At 35.6% G+C, this 16,240-nt stretch overlaps 1 protein-coding gene across 8 annotated transcripts in view; it reads left to right on the top strand.

Annotated features, from left to right (window-relative positions):
* LOC138156466 (histone-lysine N-methyltransferase EZH2) overlaps window positions 1-16,240 on the top strand; it is a 108,795-nt gene that overhangs the window by 74,003 nt on the left and 18,552 nt on the right. For all 8 annotated transcript variants that reach the window (XM_069081930.1, XM_069081938.1, XM_069081961.1 and 5 more), the window contains exons 5-8: window positions 5,884-6,000; window positions 10,378-10,498; window positions 12,035-12,175; window positions 12,866-12,968. In XM_069081930.1, the coding sequence (XP_068938031.1) occupies window positions 5,884-6,000; window positions 10,378-10,498; window positions 12,035-12,175; window positions 12,866-12,968 (482 nt within the window). The remainder of the gene's footprint in view (window positions 1-5,883; window positions 6,001-10,377; window positions 10,499-12,034; window positions 12,176-12,865; window positions 12,969-16,240) is intronic.

Below are 16,240 nucleotides of genomic sequence, written 5' to 3'. Positions count from 1 at the left end.
AAAAAAAAAAATAATAAGACAGTGTCTTATTATCGGGGAAACACGGTAGCAGAAAGAAATATGACTTCTAGATACAGTAAACAAGTTAAGGCATTTATGAATAAATGGAGCAAAACAAAGGAAAATGATCAAACACTTGATGAGACAGGAGGAGAACATGGTGGCACAACTTGTTTCTGATTGGTTCAAAAGAGAAATGAAAATTATGAGAGCAAAATTTTTGGCCTTCACAGCAAAAATAATGGGCAGAGTAGAAAATTTGAAATCTGTGATGGCAAACTTCACCAAGAAACAAAAGAGAAACCAAAGAACAGGAATACAAATATACAGAAGTGAAGGAGAGTCTAAAAGAAGAGAACAACAACATTAAAAGAAAATATTCACTGTGCAAGCAAAACATGCTGATTTTTGAAAGCGCATGTCTTTAGGAAAACTTTTGAAGTATACATATATTATATTACAAGGAAGGAAGGTATCATAAAACAATATAGCAGTATCCAAGATGCTTAGATGTAGGAGGTGAGAGTACTATGGAGATTAGAAGTACAGTCTGATAAGATGAAATTCAATAGGAATAAATTTACAGTCCAATGTTTAGATATGGGAAGTGTCGCAGGAAATTGTAGCCCAAGAATTTGAGAGTAAATGTAGGAGAAAGAATAAAGGACACAAAAAATGTTCTTAAAAGTAGAAGGTGAGAAAGGAAAAAGTCAGGGAGGATGGAATGTTGATTCCAAGAGAGCAGTCTGATGTGCTTTGCCACAAGTAAGATCATAAGAAACCTTAGAAATGATCTAGTCTTCTCTCCTTGTTTTATAGATAACCTCTCTAGGCATAAGTTTCTGTTAGTACCTTATCCAGTGTCAGAGACAAGATTCAAATCCTGGCCCTCTGATTCCAAATCCAATTGTCTTTTTTTTTTAAACTTTATTTTTATTTTTCCCCAGTTACATGTAAAAGCAATTTTTAACATTCATTTTTATAACTTTAAGTTCCAAATTCTCTCCCTTCCTCCCCTAGCATTGATAAGGCAAGCAGTTCAGTATAAGTTATACATGTGTATTCATGCAAAACATAGCCATAATAGTCATGTTATGAAAGAAAACATAGACAAAAAAATACTCAAGAAAAATAAAGTAAAAAAGTATGCTTCAGTCTGTCTTCAGACACCATCAGTTCCTTGAGTACGGATAGCATTTTTCATCATAAGTCCTTCAAAGTTGTCATGGATTGTTGTATTGCTGAGAATAGCTAAGTCATTCGCAGCTGATCATCCTACAATATTGCCGTTACTTTGTACACAGTACATTTCTCTTTACATCAACTGATGTAAGTCTTTCCAGGTTTTTCTGTGAACATTTTACTCATCATTTCTTATATTACAATAGTATTCCATAATAATCACATACCACAACTTGTTCAACCATTCCCAAATTGATGGGCATCTCTTCAATTTCTAATTCTTTGCCCCCAGAAATGAACTGCTATAAATATTTTGGTAAATAATAGGACTTTTCCTTTGTTTTTTATCTTTTGGGATACAGACCTAGTAGTGGTATTGTCCAGCTGTCTTTCCAGTGCAACATGTAGCTAAGGCTGAGCAGAGCCAGCCATATAGTAGGGCTTTTGCCACTGGTTCTGAGGAGACTTCAGACTAAAAGGGAATATGATAAGCTACCTGGAAAGATGCTAATTTTGGTAAAATTAAGCTTAGTTGACTGAACAACACACTGACTGAAACTAACTTCTAAACACGTGCATCATGGCAAGGTAGCTGGTGAGGAGATGTATGTATGGCGGGGGGTAGTGGACAGACTTAAAGGCCCCAAGGCAGGAGTTTCCAGCGATGAAAGGATCGACCTTTGTTTGAAAGTATTTGGTGGTGGGAAGCTCATCATTTCTCAAAGTGCTGTACATTCTGCAGTCTAATAATGAGCAGCTCTATGTTTTCTTCCTTATATTGAAATAATGTCTGCTTCCCTATAAATTTTACCTAGTGCAGCCTGCTGGAGTAAGAGAAAAGGTTAGTTTCTCTTCCATGTAATAATCTTTCAGATATTTGAAAATAGTTAGCATGCATCCCCTTTAAATATTTTGAAGCATCAATAACCTTGTCTAACCTGTCTGGGCATTAGCTTATCCTCAAAAAGGCCCAGCTCATGTTTTCCGAAGTCTATTAGGGCAGTCTTCAGACTAAGGAAAATAAAAGTACTTTCTCCCCAACCTTAAGTTCAGACTTATTTATTTAGTTCAACACTTTAATTTTGTAGATGAAGAAGGTAAAGGTTAGTGTCTTGCTCAAGGTCACAGATAGTGGTAGCAGCAGGATTCCAACCTCCCCTCCTCTTGTTCCAGGTCAGCACCACCTTATTTGTTTCCTCCCCTCCTGGGGTAAGGACAAGAGCAGAAGGGGAAGTTTCAAAGTGACGTAAGTAAATTTGAGCTGCCTGAAAATTGAATAGACTGTCTGAGACATCCCTGCACTAGACATCTTTTAGCAATGGCTGGGTTGTTGAAGATGTGGTAGAGAGGCTCTGTTATTCAGTTTGCTCTAAATAACCTTTGAGGACCAACCAAGAATTTTTGTGATTCTTTCATTCAGTGAACTAACAAGTGGGCAGATAGTCCTGATTAAAAGGCTACTTAAAATGTAGGGTTAGGAAGGACAATGTAATTACCTCCAATTTACATAATTATTTGCATGTTGTCTCTTCCATTAGAATGTAAGCTTCTTCAGGGCAGGGGCCATGTTTTTGCCTTTCTTTGTGTCTCTGTTGTTTAGTACAGTGTCTGGCACTTAGTAAATGCTTAATGATATTGATAATGATATATTGTCCCTGGACCAAAAGACCGTAGATGAAATTTTTCAAAGGTAGGAATTGCTTTGTCCTAGAATTGAACTTTAATCTACCTTGTACTGCCTGAGAATCTTGTTGGAAGACCATTCCCTAGGATGTGCCTATCCTTATATCTTTTCAGTTACTCTTGTATGCTTTCCTTACTTAACATCTTCTTTATGTATACAAACTGGCAGAAGAAAAGAGAAAGGGAATATGATTTATTCTAACAGTACTTGTGTTTCTTTGCCAGCTTTGAGCCTACAAGTCCTCTTTAGTGAGGGCTAGTCTTTCAGCTTCTATTCATGATTAAGGACATACTTCCCCTTGAATTCAAGACCCACAATCCTAGGTCAGTTCATTATTTCTAGCTGGTGATTCCCCTTTTCTTCAGCTCCACTTCCAATTTTCAGGGATAACCATGACAATTAGAGATAAAAAACTATTTTCAATCTGATAGAAGTTACCAGATATTTCCCTGTATATCCTACCTAAAACACTTTTGATTATTTACCATCCCTTGAAAGTTCTCTGAGATCTCAGTTTCTGATAATTTTTCTCCACACATCCCTTTCCCCACCCTCCAGTCTATGTACTATTGCTTTTCCAGACAACAATCTTGAGGAACATTTTTTTAGTCTTCCTAGTGGTTGTCACCTTGTTAACACAAAATATTGCTATTTAGTGACTTGTTGATAATGTGGTTTTCACATAAATGGGATTAGATTTGAGTTGATGGAGACTGTGGGAATGTGTAAACAAGGTTTAGAAACAGCTCCCCATCACTTCATGCCACCTTTTTGTCTTACCGGTAGTAGTTCTTTTTGCATATAATGAAAGTCCAGCTGTGTCTCTTATAGTATGTTCCTCTGAGATCTGTTGGGCTGTGTCCTGATCTGCTGAATTGTCATAAAAATTTTTACTTGGACTAGGCTGCTTAGAGAGAAATCTTTTGCTCTTATTTCAGTTTGGCCTTCCCAGCTCCCAGTGTTTCAGTCACATAGTTACTTGTGTAACTAGCATGTGATAATTCTCTCCATCTTTGGAGGAATCTTCTTAATTATCAGTAAGTTATGTTTCCATTTCACTGTTAGTACCTCTAGCTTTTATAGAATCCTTCACCACCCCAGTACCAATTAAGTTCCATAGAACAATTTTTCTTCTTTGTTTAATCTTCAAGAGGGACCTGAAAGTGGATAATTTCTCCAGTGATCTCATAGAAATGGGAGGATCTGATGAAGTGATATTTTATGGAGATTTATGTAGTCAAAAATCTTCCTAAATCTTTGAGTTATATAAGTGGTAACTTGTGTAAATCAGGGATGATACATTTTCAGAGGGGAAAAAAAACTTACTGGAAAATTTTAGACATTTCCTTATTAAAGCAGCATTCTACATTAGTAAATTCAGGTAAATTCAGCCCACCTTTATTAAGTGCCTACTTATTATGTTCAAGGCATTATAGTGCAGGCTGGAGATACAAAGATGGAACAGTCCCATCAAAGGGCATATGTTCTACTGGGGAGAATCAGCAAGTACATAGATAAGTAAATACCAGATGTGTACAAAATAAATTTAAGTCGTTTCTGGGGGACACTAGCAAGGAGAGAAAGGCCTCATATTAGACGAGGTACTTGAGATCAGCCTTGCAGGGGCCCTGGGGATTCCAAGAGGTATAAGGGAAGATGAGGACAGCTTGTGTAAAGGCAAAGACAGGAGATTGTTGTGTATAAGGACCTGCAAGTAGGTCATTGTGTTTGGAACAGAGAATTAATTGTGCCTCAAGCCTGAAGGGTATAGACTGCAGCTAGATTGAGAAGGGATCTATATGTCAATCAGCAGAGTTTGTATTTTATCCCAAAGGGAAGAAGGAGCCATTGAAACTTACTGAGAAGAGAAATAACTGTATTTTATGAATGAAATAAAAAAGATACTGATAACATTCATTGTTAACCCTATTCATGGTCCTAAAATTACATATCTAAGCAGGTTTAGAATTGGGTTGATAATATATCATCTAGGAGTGAGAGAATTTTTTTTATCCCATTGATGATCTGAGCTATAATGGGAAAAAGTTGAACAATTGAAAAAAATTTTTTGGGAAAAAAAGCTAAATTCACCTAATGTTTAAAAATAGGGAGCATAATCTCTTTCATGACTACAACAAAAATTTTGAAATACTTTAAAATTCTATTCCATTCTTTAGTATTACGGTGAGTCTGAAACTTCACTCACTGGTATAGGTCATAACTGACGCACTCCATCTCATTGTGGGCGAATCTTGCCCTATGCCTTTCCAAAAGTCTTCTAGGGAAGAGATATAGTGAAGCCTTTACTTTTCATTCTTTTAATATTTTGTGGAATTGGGGAATGGCTCTTTGGTACATGAACAAAGTACAATATTACTGTAAGAAATGATGAATGTGATGAATACAGACAAATATAGAACAGATCTCCATGAACTGATGCTATGTGAAGTAAGCAGAGCAAAGAAAACTGTCTACCTAGTGATTACAACACAACATCCACCCAATAAAATCAAGTGAACGTTGCAAAATTATAAAGAATGAACAAAGTTTGAAAGATGAGATGAGGACGTTCTGAACCCACATCTTTGCGGAGATGGGAAGTCTTAAGTGTTGCATATTGTACATATTTTTTGACTTTTCTAATATATTGCTCAATTATATTGATGATCCAGAGATGTAGTCATATGATCTTTAGGTTGGAGCAAGATTTGTTAATATAAAATGTAAGAATACTTTGATATTGGTAAGTTATGGGAAAGGTTGGTGGATATTTTGAAAGAAAATAGTTTTTTTTTTTGAGGGCTTTCTAGATTTTCTTCAGTTTGTGTGGGTAAACTGGATTTTTTTAAAGAAATATCCTTTTTGTTTCAAGAAACTTAGCAGTGACATAAATTTATTTTTAAAAATTACTTAATGTAGCTGCATTCTTTTAAAATTGATGGCCATAATGATAGCTGTTTTGCTTTAAGTTAGTTCACTTATCTTTAGAAGAATACATTTAATTTTTTCTGTTTTAGTGTTCTGTGACCAGTGATTTGGATTTTCCAAAACAAGTCATCCCATTAAAAACTCTGAATGCTGTTGCTTCAGTACCTATAATGTATTCTTGGTCTCCTCTACAGCAGAACTTTATGGTAAGTAAAATGTTATATCTCATCTATTTGAAATGTAAAGCTAACTTTACATAAACAGAAAGCATAGATAATTTTTATTCTCTTTATAAGGTGAACCAGGCAAGTAAATCCTGAAAAAAAAAAAGTCAAAATAGCTCTGATGTGAATTCTAATTGATCTGTATAAGTTTCCCAGAAAAGCCCATCCTAGAATCTCCATTGCTTACTTTTTTCTTTTGTTACTCCTCTCTAGTTGTGTATTTTAAGGACTTTTCTTAGCTTGTTGATGTTTATAAATTTTTTTTGCTTTTTGTTTTTGGAGGGAGGAAGGTAGGGCAATTGGGGTTAAGGTCACACGGCTAGTTTTTTGTGTTAAGTGTCTGAGGCTGGATTTGAACTTAGGTCCTCCTGACTCCAGGGCTGGTGCTCTATTCACTGCACCACTTAGCCATATTTATAATTTTCTAAATGAAAGCTTGGAAAAATATATCTAGCATAAAAACATGGCCTTAGAAAAAGATAAAGCTAGTTATTTAAATCTACACTCTTAGAACACTATCATTATATGTGAATCTTGATACCAAGTTGTTTATTACGCCTGTTCTTATTAGGAACTTATAATTTTAGCTAATATTTAGATAGTATTTGAAGAATAGTATAACAGATGTAGGATCTGGAATGAAGAAGCCCTGAGTTCAAATCTTGTATCAGATACTTGTTGGTGTCTGGTCACCTGTCTGCCCCAGTTTTCTTAAAATGAGCTGGAGAAGGAAATGGCAAAGCGCTCCAGTATAATTGTCAAAAAAAACCCCAAATGGGTTCACTGAGAGTTGGACAGGATTACTGAACAAGCACAAAAGTTATTAAGCATCAGCTATTTTACAGAACTTTCTTTTTGTTTTTGTACTTTTTTTTTTAAAGTTAGCCCAAGATTAAAAACCGCCTTTTTCTTTTAACCTTTTCTTAATTCCATCAATACAGTGTATACCCATTGAGGAAGATGAGGAAAATGCTTCTATACGTGAAGATAGGCAATTTTACTATTCCTGCAATTTTTCTAGAGAATTGCCTGGGGGCAATGAGAAGTTAAGTGACTGGCTCTAGGTCACACAGCCTGAATCTGTCACAGAGGACTTGACCCAGGTTGTTTTGATTCTGAGACTGGCCCTTTATTCCATATACCATAATACCTATTATTTATTGTTTCAAATTTAAGACCCACTAACTTATTTTTAATGATAAAGCACAAGCAAATTTGATGCACTGATACTCTTGCTCTGTCATTGAAAATGAATATATAATGAATAAATACAGAAACGAAAAAAATTGAATTAAATGTTTATGGGAAATACGCATGTTATGATGCTTATGGGAAAATACCTTTTCACTATACTAGAACTGGGTTATATCACAAGTCCAACTTTCCCTTTTACATGGAGTTGCTTCACTTTATGCAAGTGGCATACTTTAAAGATTATGGATTATGTGTTAAACTGAATCTCAGGGAAAAATTGTTTATGCAAAGCATATTTTCTTGTGTACTTAAGTTGTAATTTCAGGGCTGTGTTTTTATTCTAATCGAACTCCAGTTAGAAATAGTTTCTAATATTTTAATTTTCTTTGTCCTCAGATCTTTCTGTCAAATATTTAATCTATAAAACCAACACTTTAGAAAACTCCAATAAAAGAGCATTGTAAATGAAAGAAAGCATTTTAAATACAGATAATAAATAATCAGTATTACACTAATAATTTAATAATTGGACTGATTTTTTTAAACTGTGTCTTTGTTACTTAAAATACAAGGCAAATAGGGCTTTATAAAACATTGAGTTAGTAGTTTTTAATAGATTTTTGAATCAGCACTCTCTTCTTGAAAGGATTCTGAGATTTTTTATTTGTACAAACCAGCTGGTATTTATTTGCTATGCTTGACTTTCAAGTGGATAAAGTTTGCAGTTTTTCTTAATTGTACTAAATCAGAATTGTAGCTAGAGGCTATATTTACCTAAGTAGGATAAATAGCAAACTACAGAAGGAATATTTTAGGTATATCTCTCAAATGGAAGAATCAAATTATTTAAGGCTCAGCATGGAACAGGTGTTAATACTTTATCATCATTATATAGTATATATGCCTGTGCATATTCCTTCCTTTTCTTTCTCACCTTACAGCTTACATAGAATTTTTTTTTCTGAGAATTTAATTATAACCTTGTATTTTCCTATAAAAAAATTTTATGTTTCAGCTGAGTAGCTGGATCTCAGATTTTGACTTTATGGTATTTTTATGGCAATTTCTTGTTAGATATTTTTGTTCAGAATAGAAAGAACATTGTGTATTTAGATTGAAAACAGACGTGAAAAGTAGAAATATACACTATCTGATACAAAATCTTATTCACTTGAGGTGTAGTGTTAACTGAAAGGGTGCTAGGGATCAGTCTGAACTAATGATTTTATGAGATATTTGAACAATAAGCTCTTTTGCTCTCATGTGCAATAATTGGAACTATATTAAATCTTAGAAAATAGCTGACATTAGTACAAACAAGTTTACCAATTAATTGTTTTTATTTAAGTGTTTTTAATGTCCCAGAAACTCTCAGGAGGTTTAAAAATCCTTTTTAATTGTGTTTATATTCTTAGTTTACTAAGCAAGCTGACAGATCAGAGGTGTAGACAGTATTCCATTTATTTCTAAATTTGAATTTGTGGTATTCAAATGCATGAGGTTTTAGCATTTTTTCAGAAACTAATTTTTAGGATCTTGATCTGATTGCAGCAGAATCTGATGAAGGGGGGAAGAGATGTAATATTTTCACATTCTGTAAAATTATTTCTGAAAGGACATAGCAGTTTCCAAGGTTGTAATCAAATATTAATTTTAAAAGCATATATATTTTCTGCCCTTTAACATAGTGAGGCTACTTTTTCTTTATTGCAGAATAAAAGTTTTTGGGTATTAGGGAGTAAATTTATTTGCAAAGGTAGTCATGGTCAGATGTCACAGTCCTAGTTTCCAACCAGATAAATTAAAATTTTAAGAGAAAGGAGATTAGTGGAAAGGAATGAATGAGAGAGAAAACAGGACTTTTGATGCAAGTTTGAAAGCCCTTGTGGGGGAATATAGCAAAAGCTTGAATCTTTATGTGTCAACATCAAAAATGAACCTCATACTTTTACCTATTAGACTCTTCTAATTTAAGCTCTGTGAAAGGCACCATTACACCATCCTTGTAAACTTTCAAACTTATAACCTTAGTGTTTGGTCAGTTCTCTTTTGTTTGGCCATCTATATTCAGTTATCAGGTCATATTTTGCAACTCCTAAAATCTGCCTATTTTAATTTTTTGTACCTTAGCTATATAGATCCCAGACCATAGTTTTCTCATGTTTATATGACTATTATAGCTACTTAGTCAGTTTGTCTATTGTCTGGTCTCCAGCTTGTCTATACTATACATATAGTATACATATAAACCATATAGTAGATGACGGTAGTCACAGCTGTCTTCTGAAAGTGTGCTTTTAACTGTCATTCAGAAACCTGATGTGATTTACCATTTTCTCTCTCCATCAAGCCAGATTTCTCAGACATGTGTGACTAGGCCCTCCATCAGTGGTTCTCTTCATCAAATTACCTTTATTTCTTACTTTTCCCAGATGAAAGCTTTCCTCTATCCACAAAAAATTGCCTTCTGTCCTTTGCATATGAGTTGCTTCTTATTGTGTTTTTTTTCTTCCCAAAGTGCCCTCCTCCTCCTGATCCCTGTGCTAAGCCTTGGCCCTCTCCTTCTTCCAAACTTGGCTACAAAGTCACATTCCTCATTCAGCCTTCCTTGAATAACTTCACTCAGTTGATACACATCTTATCCTAATACTAAAGTGTTTATTCCTTCATTTTGAAGTAAGTAGTCTATAGTTTTATATATAGGTGATATCCTGGTGCCATAAACTTTAAAGGACTGTCCATTTTTTTGTTGCACTAGTATTTTGTATCATATAAACTTGGAAAAAGTAGATGATTAGTTAAAAGTATGGAGCACTTTAAGACATGATACTTTAGTTCACTGTGACCTTTTCTGCCTTTGTACAGGTTTATATCTTTTCCATGTGTGTATTATCTGCTTTCCTTTTACAGCGTCCCATGGAGCCTATGACTGCTTTTTCCAAAAAAGCCACTCAGTAATTCTTGGTTGACTAGTGAAAAAAATTCGTTTAGAATTTTGTCTTTATGGCATGAAGATCTTTTACGTTACCATTTTAGATTTTAGTTATAACACTTGGATAACCCCAACTATGTCCATATAATGTTCTATAAGAAAGAGCATCTAATGATTTTCTGTTTTGCTACTTTGGGATAAACCAGCTTTTTAAATGTCTTAATTACTTTTAGGTGGAAGATGAGACAGTTTTACATAACATTCCTTATATGGGAGATGAGGTTCTTGATCAGGATGGAACTTTCATTGAAGAATTGATAAAAAATTATGATGGAAAAGTACATGGAGATAGAGGTGAGCTATGTACACTGATATAGTTAATCTTTTGAGAAGGAGTAGAGTGGTTCAACTAGAGTAGCTAGTTTCCTAGAGCAGTTGTGGGTAACAGATTCTGAAGAAGTTATAATTCATTCTTTGCTCCTGCCTGGAAAAATACTGTGAGGCCATATCACTTTGCTATGTCTAATTTACCTTGGTGGTCCTTCCTTATAGGGTGGTCCTTCCAATTCAGAGTCATTCCTTCTTACTTCGTATAGAACATTCACATAAGTACTAGGTAGGGTAAAAAGTTTAGATAAGAAATGGTACTTATCTATGGGCCAGCAGTGTTCATGTTGGTTGAGTCAGTGTTTGCCCACATGTCACTGGTTGGTATCTATTGCCCCACATTATCTTCCTGTGTTGTATGCTGCAGTGCTTAAAATCCACATGGATTTGTGACTATTTGGAAGAAATGAAACCAACATTTATTAAGTACTTAATACCTACCTGGCACTATGCTAAGGATGGGAATGCAAATAAGAATAAAGACAATCATTGCCCTCAAGGAGCTTTTGTTTCTTAGACCATAAGCAAAAAGGAGGTAAAAAGGTGGGAGAGAGAGTTGGAGCAGTGAGGATGATGAAGAAGGTATGTGGGACCATAGTTTAGAAGCCCCAGAAGTCTGGAGCAGAGCCTAGCATGGAATTGAAGGCAAGTTGGCCTGAACCCTTTCATAAAATGGAGGGTCCGGGAGGAATTCACTAATGAGGGAAGTGGGCCAGCTATTTGTTATAGGGGTGCTATCATTCTTTTTTTTTCCCCGCTTTTTGGAGGGCAATTGAGGTTAAGTGACTTGACCAAAGGCACAGCTAGTAACTGTGTCAAGTGTCTGAAGCTGGATTTGAACTCAGGTCCTCCCAAATACAGGGGCCAGTGCTCTATTCACTGTGCCACCTAGCTGCCCCTATCATTCTTTCTTTAGAAACATTTTTATTTATTGGAAAAATACATACGATAGGCTATTGTGAGCTTTCTGTGGATTTTTTGAAAATTTTATTAATTTTTATGAGTCCTTCATGTCTCTTGAATTTTCTGTGCAGTAAAATTAGGCTATCTTGTACCTGATTTTAAAAGTAGTAGGAGGACGGAGAGTGGATTGTTTTATAAAGAAGTAAGAAATTGGTGTTATTTTATTGTGTCTCTAGAATATCCTTGTTAAAAATGTAGCTTTAACTTGAGAGGAACATAATATTTATGTTAATGCCATCATTAAGATATTAGTTGCTTGTAGGATCTCTTGAGAACCCTTTATGATGGTAGAAGGCAAAGAGAAGATCTACCTCTAGAACATATTGTGATGGGTGCTTGGTCCTATGAGTGTCATGTCTAACTTAGGGATAATGGAAGCAAGCCACAGAACTTAACAGTTTTACCTAGGAATGGCTTTGAAAATAATTATAAATTGGTTCTTTATAACTTTTATTTTAGTTCTGAGTGATACACTTTTATTTCAAAATGAATAAGGCAGGTTACCATTATTTTCTGACATTTCAATGTGATTAATTTTAGAATGCGGATTTATAAATGATGAGATTTTTGTGGAGTTGGTGAATGCTCTTGGTCAGTACAGTGACGATGAAGATGATGATGATGGGGATTATCCTGATGAGAGAGATGAAAAACAAAAAGATTTAGAGGATAACAGAGATGGTATGTTTGTTTATTACATTCTTAAAGCAGTATTTATTACTGTATGCTTTCAGAATAATACAGTAAGGTGTGGCTATATTCATTTATGTCTTAATTTGCTTAAAACTGCACTAACATTTTTGGGACTTCCCCTTGTACTAGCCAAAAAAAAAATCCACATAACATTTTGCTTCTTTGATCTCATGAACTCATAGTTGTTTGCTCAATGGCCAAGGATAACCTAGAATTATGTTAGTGTAGAAAAGCTTGATGAATATGCTACCAGAGAATCCTGCAGCTACAGAATTTTGGGGCTCCAGTATCTTTGCTGTCATCTAGTTTCCACTCCTTTGTTTTACAGTATTAGGAATCTGGGCTTTAGATATGTGAAGTGCCTCACTTGTGATTACAAAGTTATTTAGTGGCAGAGCTGGTACCAGAACCCAGATTCTGGAATTTATAATTCATGCTTCTTCTATTATACCTGGTACACAAATAATCACTAAGTGCAATTTCTTGTTACTTTTATATTCATTATTGTATTACATTCATTTCAGGTTTATTATAGAAAAATTACTTTAGAACTGAAAGTAATTTCTTCCGTGATGACTGATTTTTGTCTGAGTTTTTGATTTAGAAAATTTAACCTCTGTGGAAGGAAATTCGTTAGTACACTCAAAACTTTTTTTATTCTTCTTTCATTTTGTTTAGATAAAGAAAGTCACCCACTTCGGAAATTTCCTTCTGACAAGATTTTTGAAGCCATTTCCTCAATGTTTCCTGATAAGGGAACAGCAGAAGAACTAAAGGAGAAGTAAGATTTTTCTTTAGAGGTGTTGCCTCCCTAAAATATAACTTGTTACTCTTACCAAATAAGATATTATGTGTAAAGCATTCAGCACAGTACATAGTAGGTGCTCAAATAAATATTTCTTTCCCCTTCTTGGCTCCTGGAAATGAAACTGATACAGCTGACCAGCAGTTCTGCTGCCTTACCTTTTGTTTTACAAAACAAGACTCTGTGTGTATGCTCGAATGTATGTATGTTAAAGCTGGGACAGCTTTGTCCCAGTTGTTTTTTAGGATAAGTAATAATAAGCTTACTTGGAAATTTGAAAAAGACTTTTATTATTGCCCCAGGTATCACCTCTTTCCTGAGTGGGCTGTATGTCCTACCCTTTTTATTAGGGATTTCCAAAGCAAGCCTATCTAGTTTTTCTTACTTTGTCTTAATATAGTTAGCCTTGACCAAGTTGAAATTAGGTAGGGTCTAGTAGGGTAATAGATTGGGAGAAGCTTCTCTTCGACCTCTCAGCCTAGCTGCATGTTTATAGGATTAGCAGGTAGGGAAGGGGACTTGAAAGTTCACTGTCATGGGGGCCTATAGGATTTTGCAGCTCTTCCTTTCCAACAGCCTTGGTTTATGGGTTAGAATGTGCTGTTCTGGAGTCTGGAAGACCTGGATTCAAATGCTGCCTCTGACACTTATTAGCTGTCCAGCCCTAGACTAGGCACTTGGTTTCTCCTAGCCTCAGACAAGTCTAGAAGACGAGTTATCGGCTTTTAGTATCTGAAGAGTTCCTGTATGAGGCATTCTCAGACCTTCAGAATGACAGGTGCTTGATGTATCGTGGCACTTATTTATGGTGGCTAGTTCTGCTTCTTCTCAGAATGTGTTCTCCAGCGGCTCTTTCAGAGTTGCTGCTCTTTAGAACGAAGTCCTCCTCCTTTTCTCTTATAGGCATTTCTAAGCCCTGTAAAAGTGAGACTTTTCCCACTCACCTCTTAGACGTTTGACTTATTTCAGCCTTTTGATCAACTAGGTTGCTTCTTGTCTTCTCCATCCCTGGAATAGACCCATGAGGTGTGTGTAGTTAAAATGATAAGCTGTTGGCCTTTGTGGGGATTTAGGTAATGACTCATGATATAAACCAGCCTTTTCCCCTCCATAAGACTGGTAAAAAAAAAAAGGGGGGGGAGACCCTGCCTTCCCTTTGACTAATGGAGCAAATTTGTCTATTAAAAGGAGATTATAGCAGAGAAAGATTTAATTGATTCTAATGCCATTTAATGGGAATCAACAGAGCAGTGGATCCCATAAGACAATAAGGCTACCAATCCTCTCGGCATATAGGTTTCTGCATTTGGATATATTAAGCTTTCTTGCATCTTGAACTTTCAATTTTCTCATACAAAATCTAGTACTACCAGAAGACTATGTTGTCCACCATTATATCAGTAATCTTACAGGCTATTTTTAGTAGTGGCTTAGTCTTGTTATTTGGATCTGATGAGCCCATAAAGCAAACAGAAAAAACCCAACTCATTTCCTCTCACTTCTTAGGGTCTTTGTTATTTTCTCAAACCTCAAGACTGTTTAGTTGGGTATTTTCAGAATTTTAGGAACACCTCATACTATGTTATCTTTTCTTTCTAAGACCTGTTGTTCCTCTTGGCTTTCCATTTCATGTAAGTGGCATATGTCTGTCCTACCAGTTATTCAGGCTCAAAGCTTTGTAAGATTATCTTTGTCTCCCCTCTTTTGCCCAAAGTCACTTTATGCTCCCATCAGTTGCTCTGTTTTGTTTTTTACTTTCACAATATATCCCAAATTAGTCCTTTTCCTTCCTTCCTCACTGCACCTACCCTAGATCAAGCCCCCACTATCCTTCTGAATGATTGCAACAGCCTCTTACTTGGTCTTCCTTCTTATGTTCTTTCTCTTGTTCTCTTTCCCCCCAAATTCCTCTTATGTACTGGTACTAATATATATTATATGTCTGTTATAATCTTAATGTTAACGTATTGCTTCTTAATTCAGTTTGAATTAAGTCCAAATTCCTTTGCTTGACATTTAAAGCTTTCTCTACCTTTCCCACCTTACTGCTTGGTCCTATACTCTATAATAGGCATTGTTTGCTGTCCCCACCACCTGCTTTTTCCCTTTTGGCTTGTTTATACTTTTCTTTCACCTGGAATAGCCTGCCTACCATATTTAAGTATCAAAATCCCAAACCCAGTTAAAATATTAGTTCCTTTATAAAGCCTTCCCTTACCTTCAGTTAACATGAACTCTCCCCTCCTCTGAGCTAAATAACCATAGGGAACCGTAGCTCTCTGTTTACCTTTTCTTATAATTTCATGTATGACATATTTACTGATTAGACTGTGATCCATGTAGGAGGAGATACTAATGCTTCTTTTTTATCTCCTGTAATGCATACATATCCCTGAATGTAGTAGTGCCCAATAAGTTTTTGTTGAATCTTAGATGTTAGGGAAGTTTTTAGAACAAGCCATCCAGTGAAACCAGAGAATATCAGGCAGCATGTTAATCTGAGAATGAATCATACTGGCCAGTCTCTTTCCAAGAGAGAAGAATGTATTTTTTTCTGTCCAAAAGTTCTGAACTCTGTACCTTTTCCCCAGATTATGTCTCATTCTTTGGGGGTAGAAGAACCACAAATACAGCATAGGTGCAGATGGATGTAAGCCACCTGGGCTACTTCACACAATCTTATAACATGTGATTTCTTAAACTTGGATTTCACCCAAACAGTTTCAGCTTGACCTGGGAGTAATATACAGGTTATTCTTTTTAGTGGTGTAGCAACATAATCACCTGATAAAATGGCTGACAATGACCATTCTTTGGAAAAACTCATTTTGAACAGATAAGGGGTAATATAATTGGGCCTTATATTATTCTTGGCAAATTTTAAAGTATTCTTTTATTATCATAATCAAGGCCCTGTCCCTTCTGACCAGAGGTTCATAGACTTAGAACTGATAGGGATTTTAGAGAGAATCTAATCAATCCATTCATTTGACAGATAAGGAGGCTCAGGCAAGTTAAGTCATTTGCTCAAGTTTGCATAGAGTGTGTCAAAGGTGGGATTTTAATACAGGTCCTCTGACTCCCAAATTTTGTTCTTTTCGCTGTATGATGCTGCCTCCCATTTTGCTTTCATCTCTGGTTCCCTAGGAGCAACTTGGTTGGTTTTATGGGAAGGTCCCTGATAATAGCTGGACACCATAGTCTGCCCTGCAGGTTCCATGACTACCTGTAGGAGGAGCTTTAGATAA

This window comes from Petaurus breviceps, unplaced genomic scaffold (genome assembly GCF_028583685.1).
Source record: "Petaurus breviceps papuanus isolate PSGF00001 unplaced genomic scaffold, PetGlider_PUasm1.0 110, whole genome shotgun sequence".
NCBI lineage: Eukaryota > Metazoa > Chordata > Mammalia > Diprotodontia > Petauridae > Petaurus > Petaurus breviceps.
Note: the sequence above shows the minus strand (reverse complement) of the source record. Positions and strands in the feature narration are given on the sequence as shown.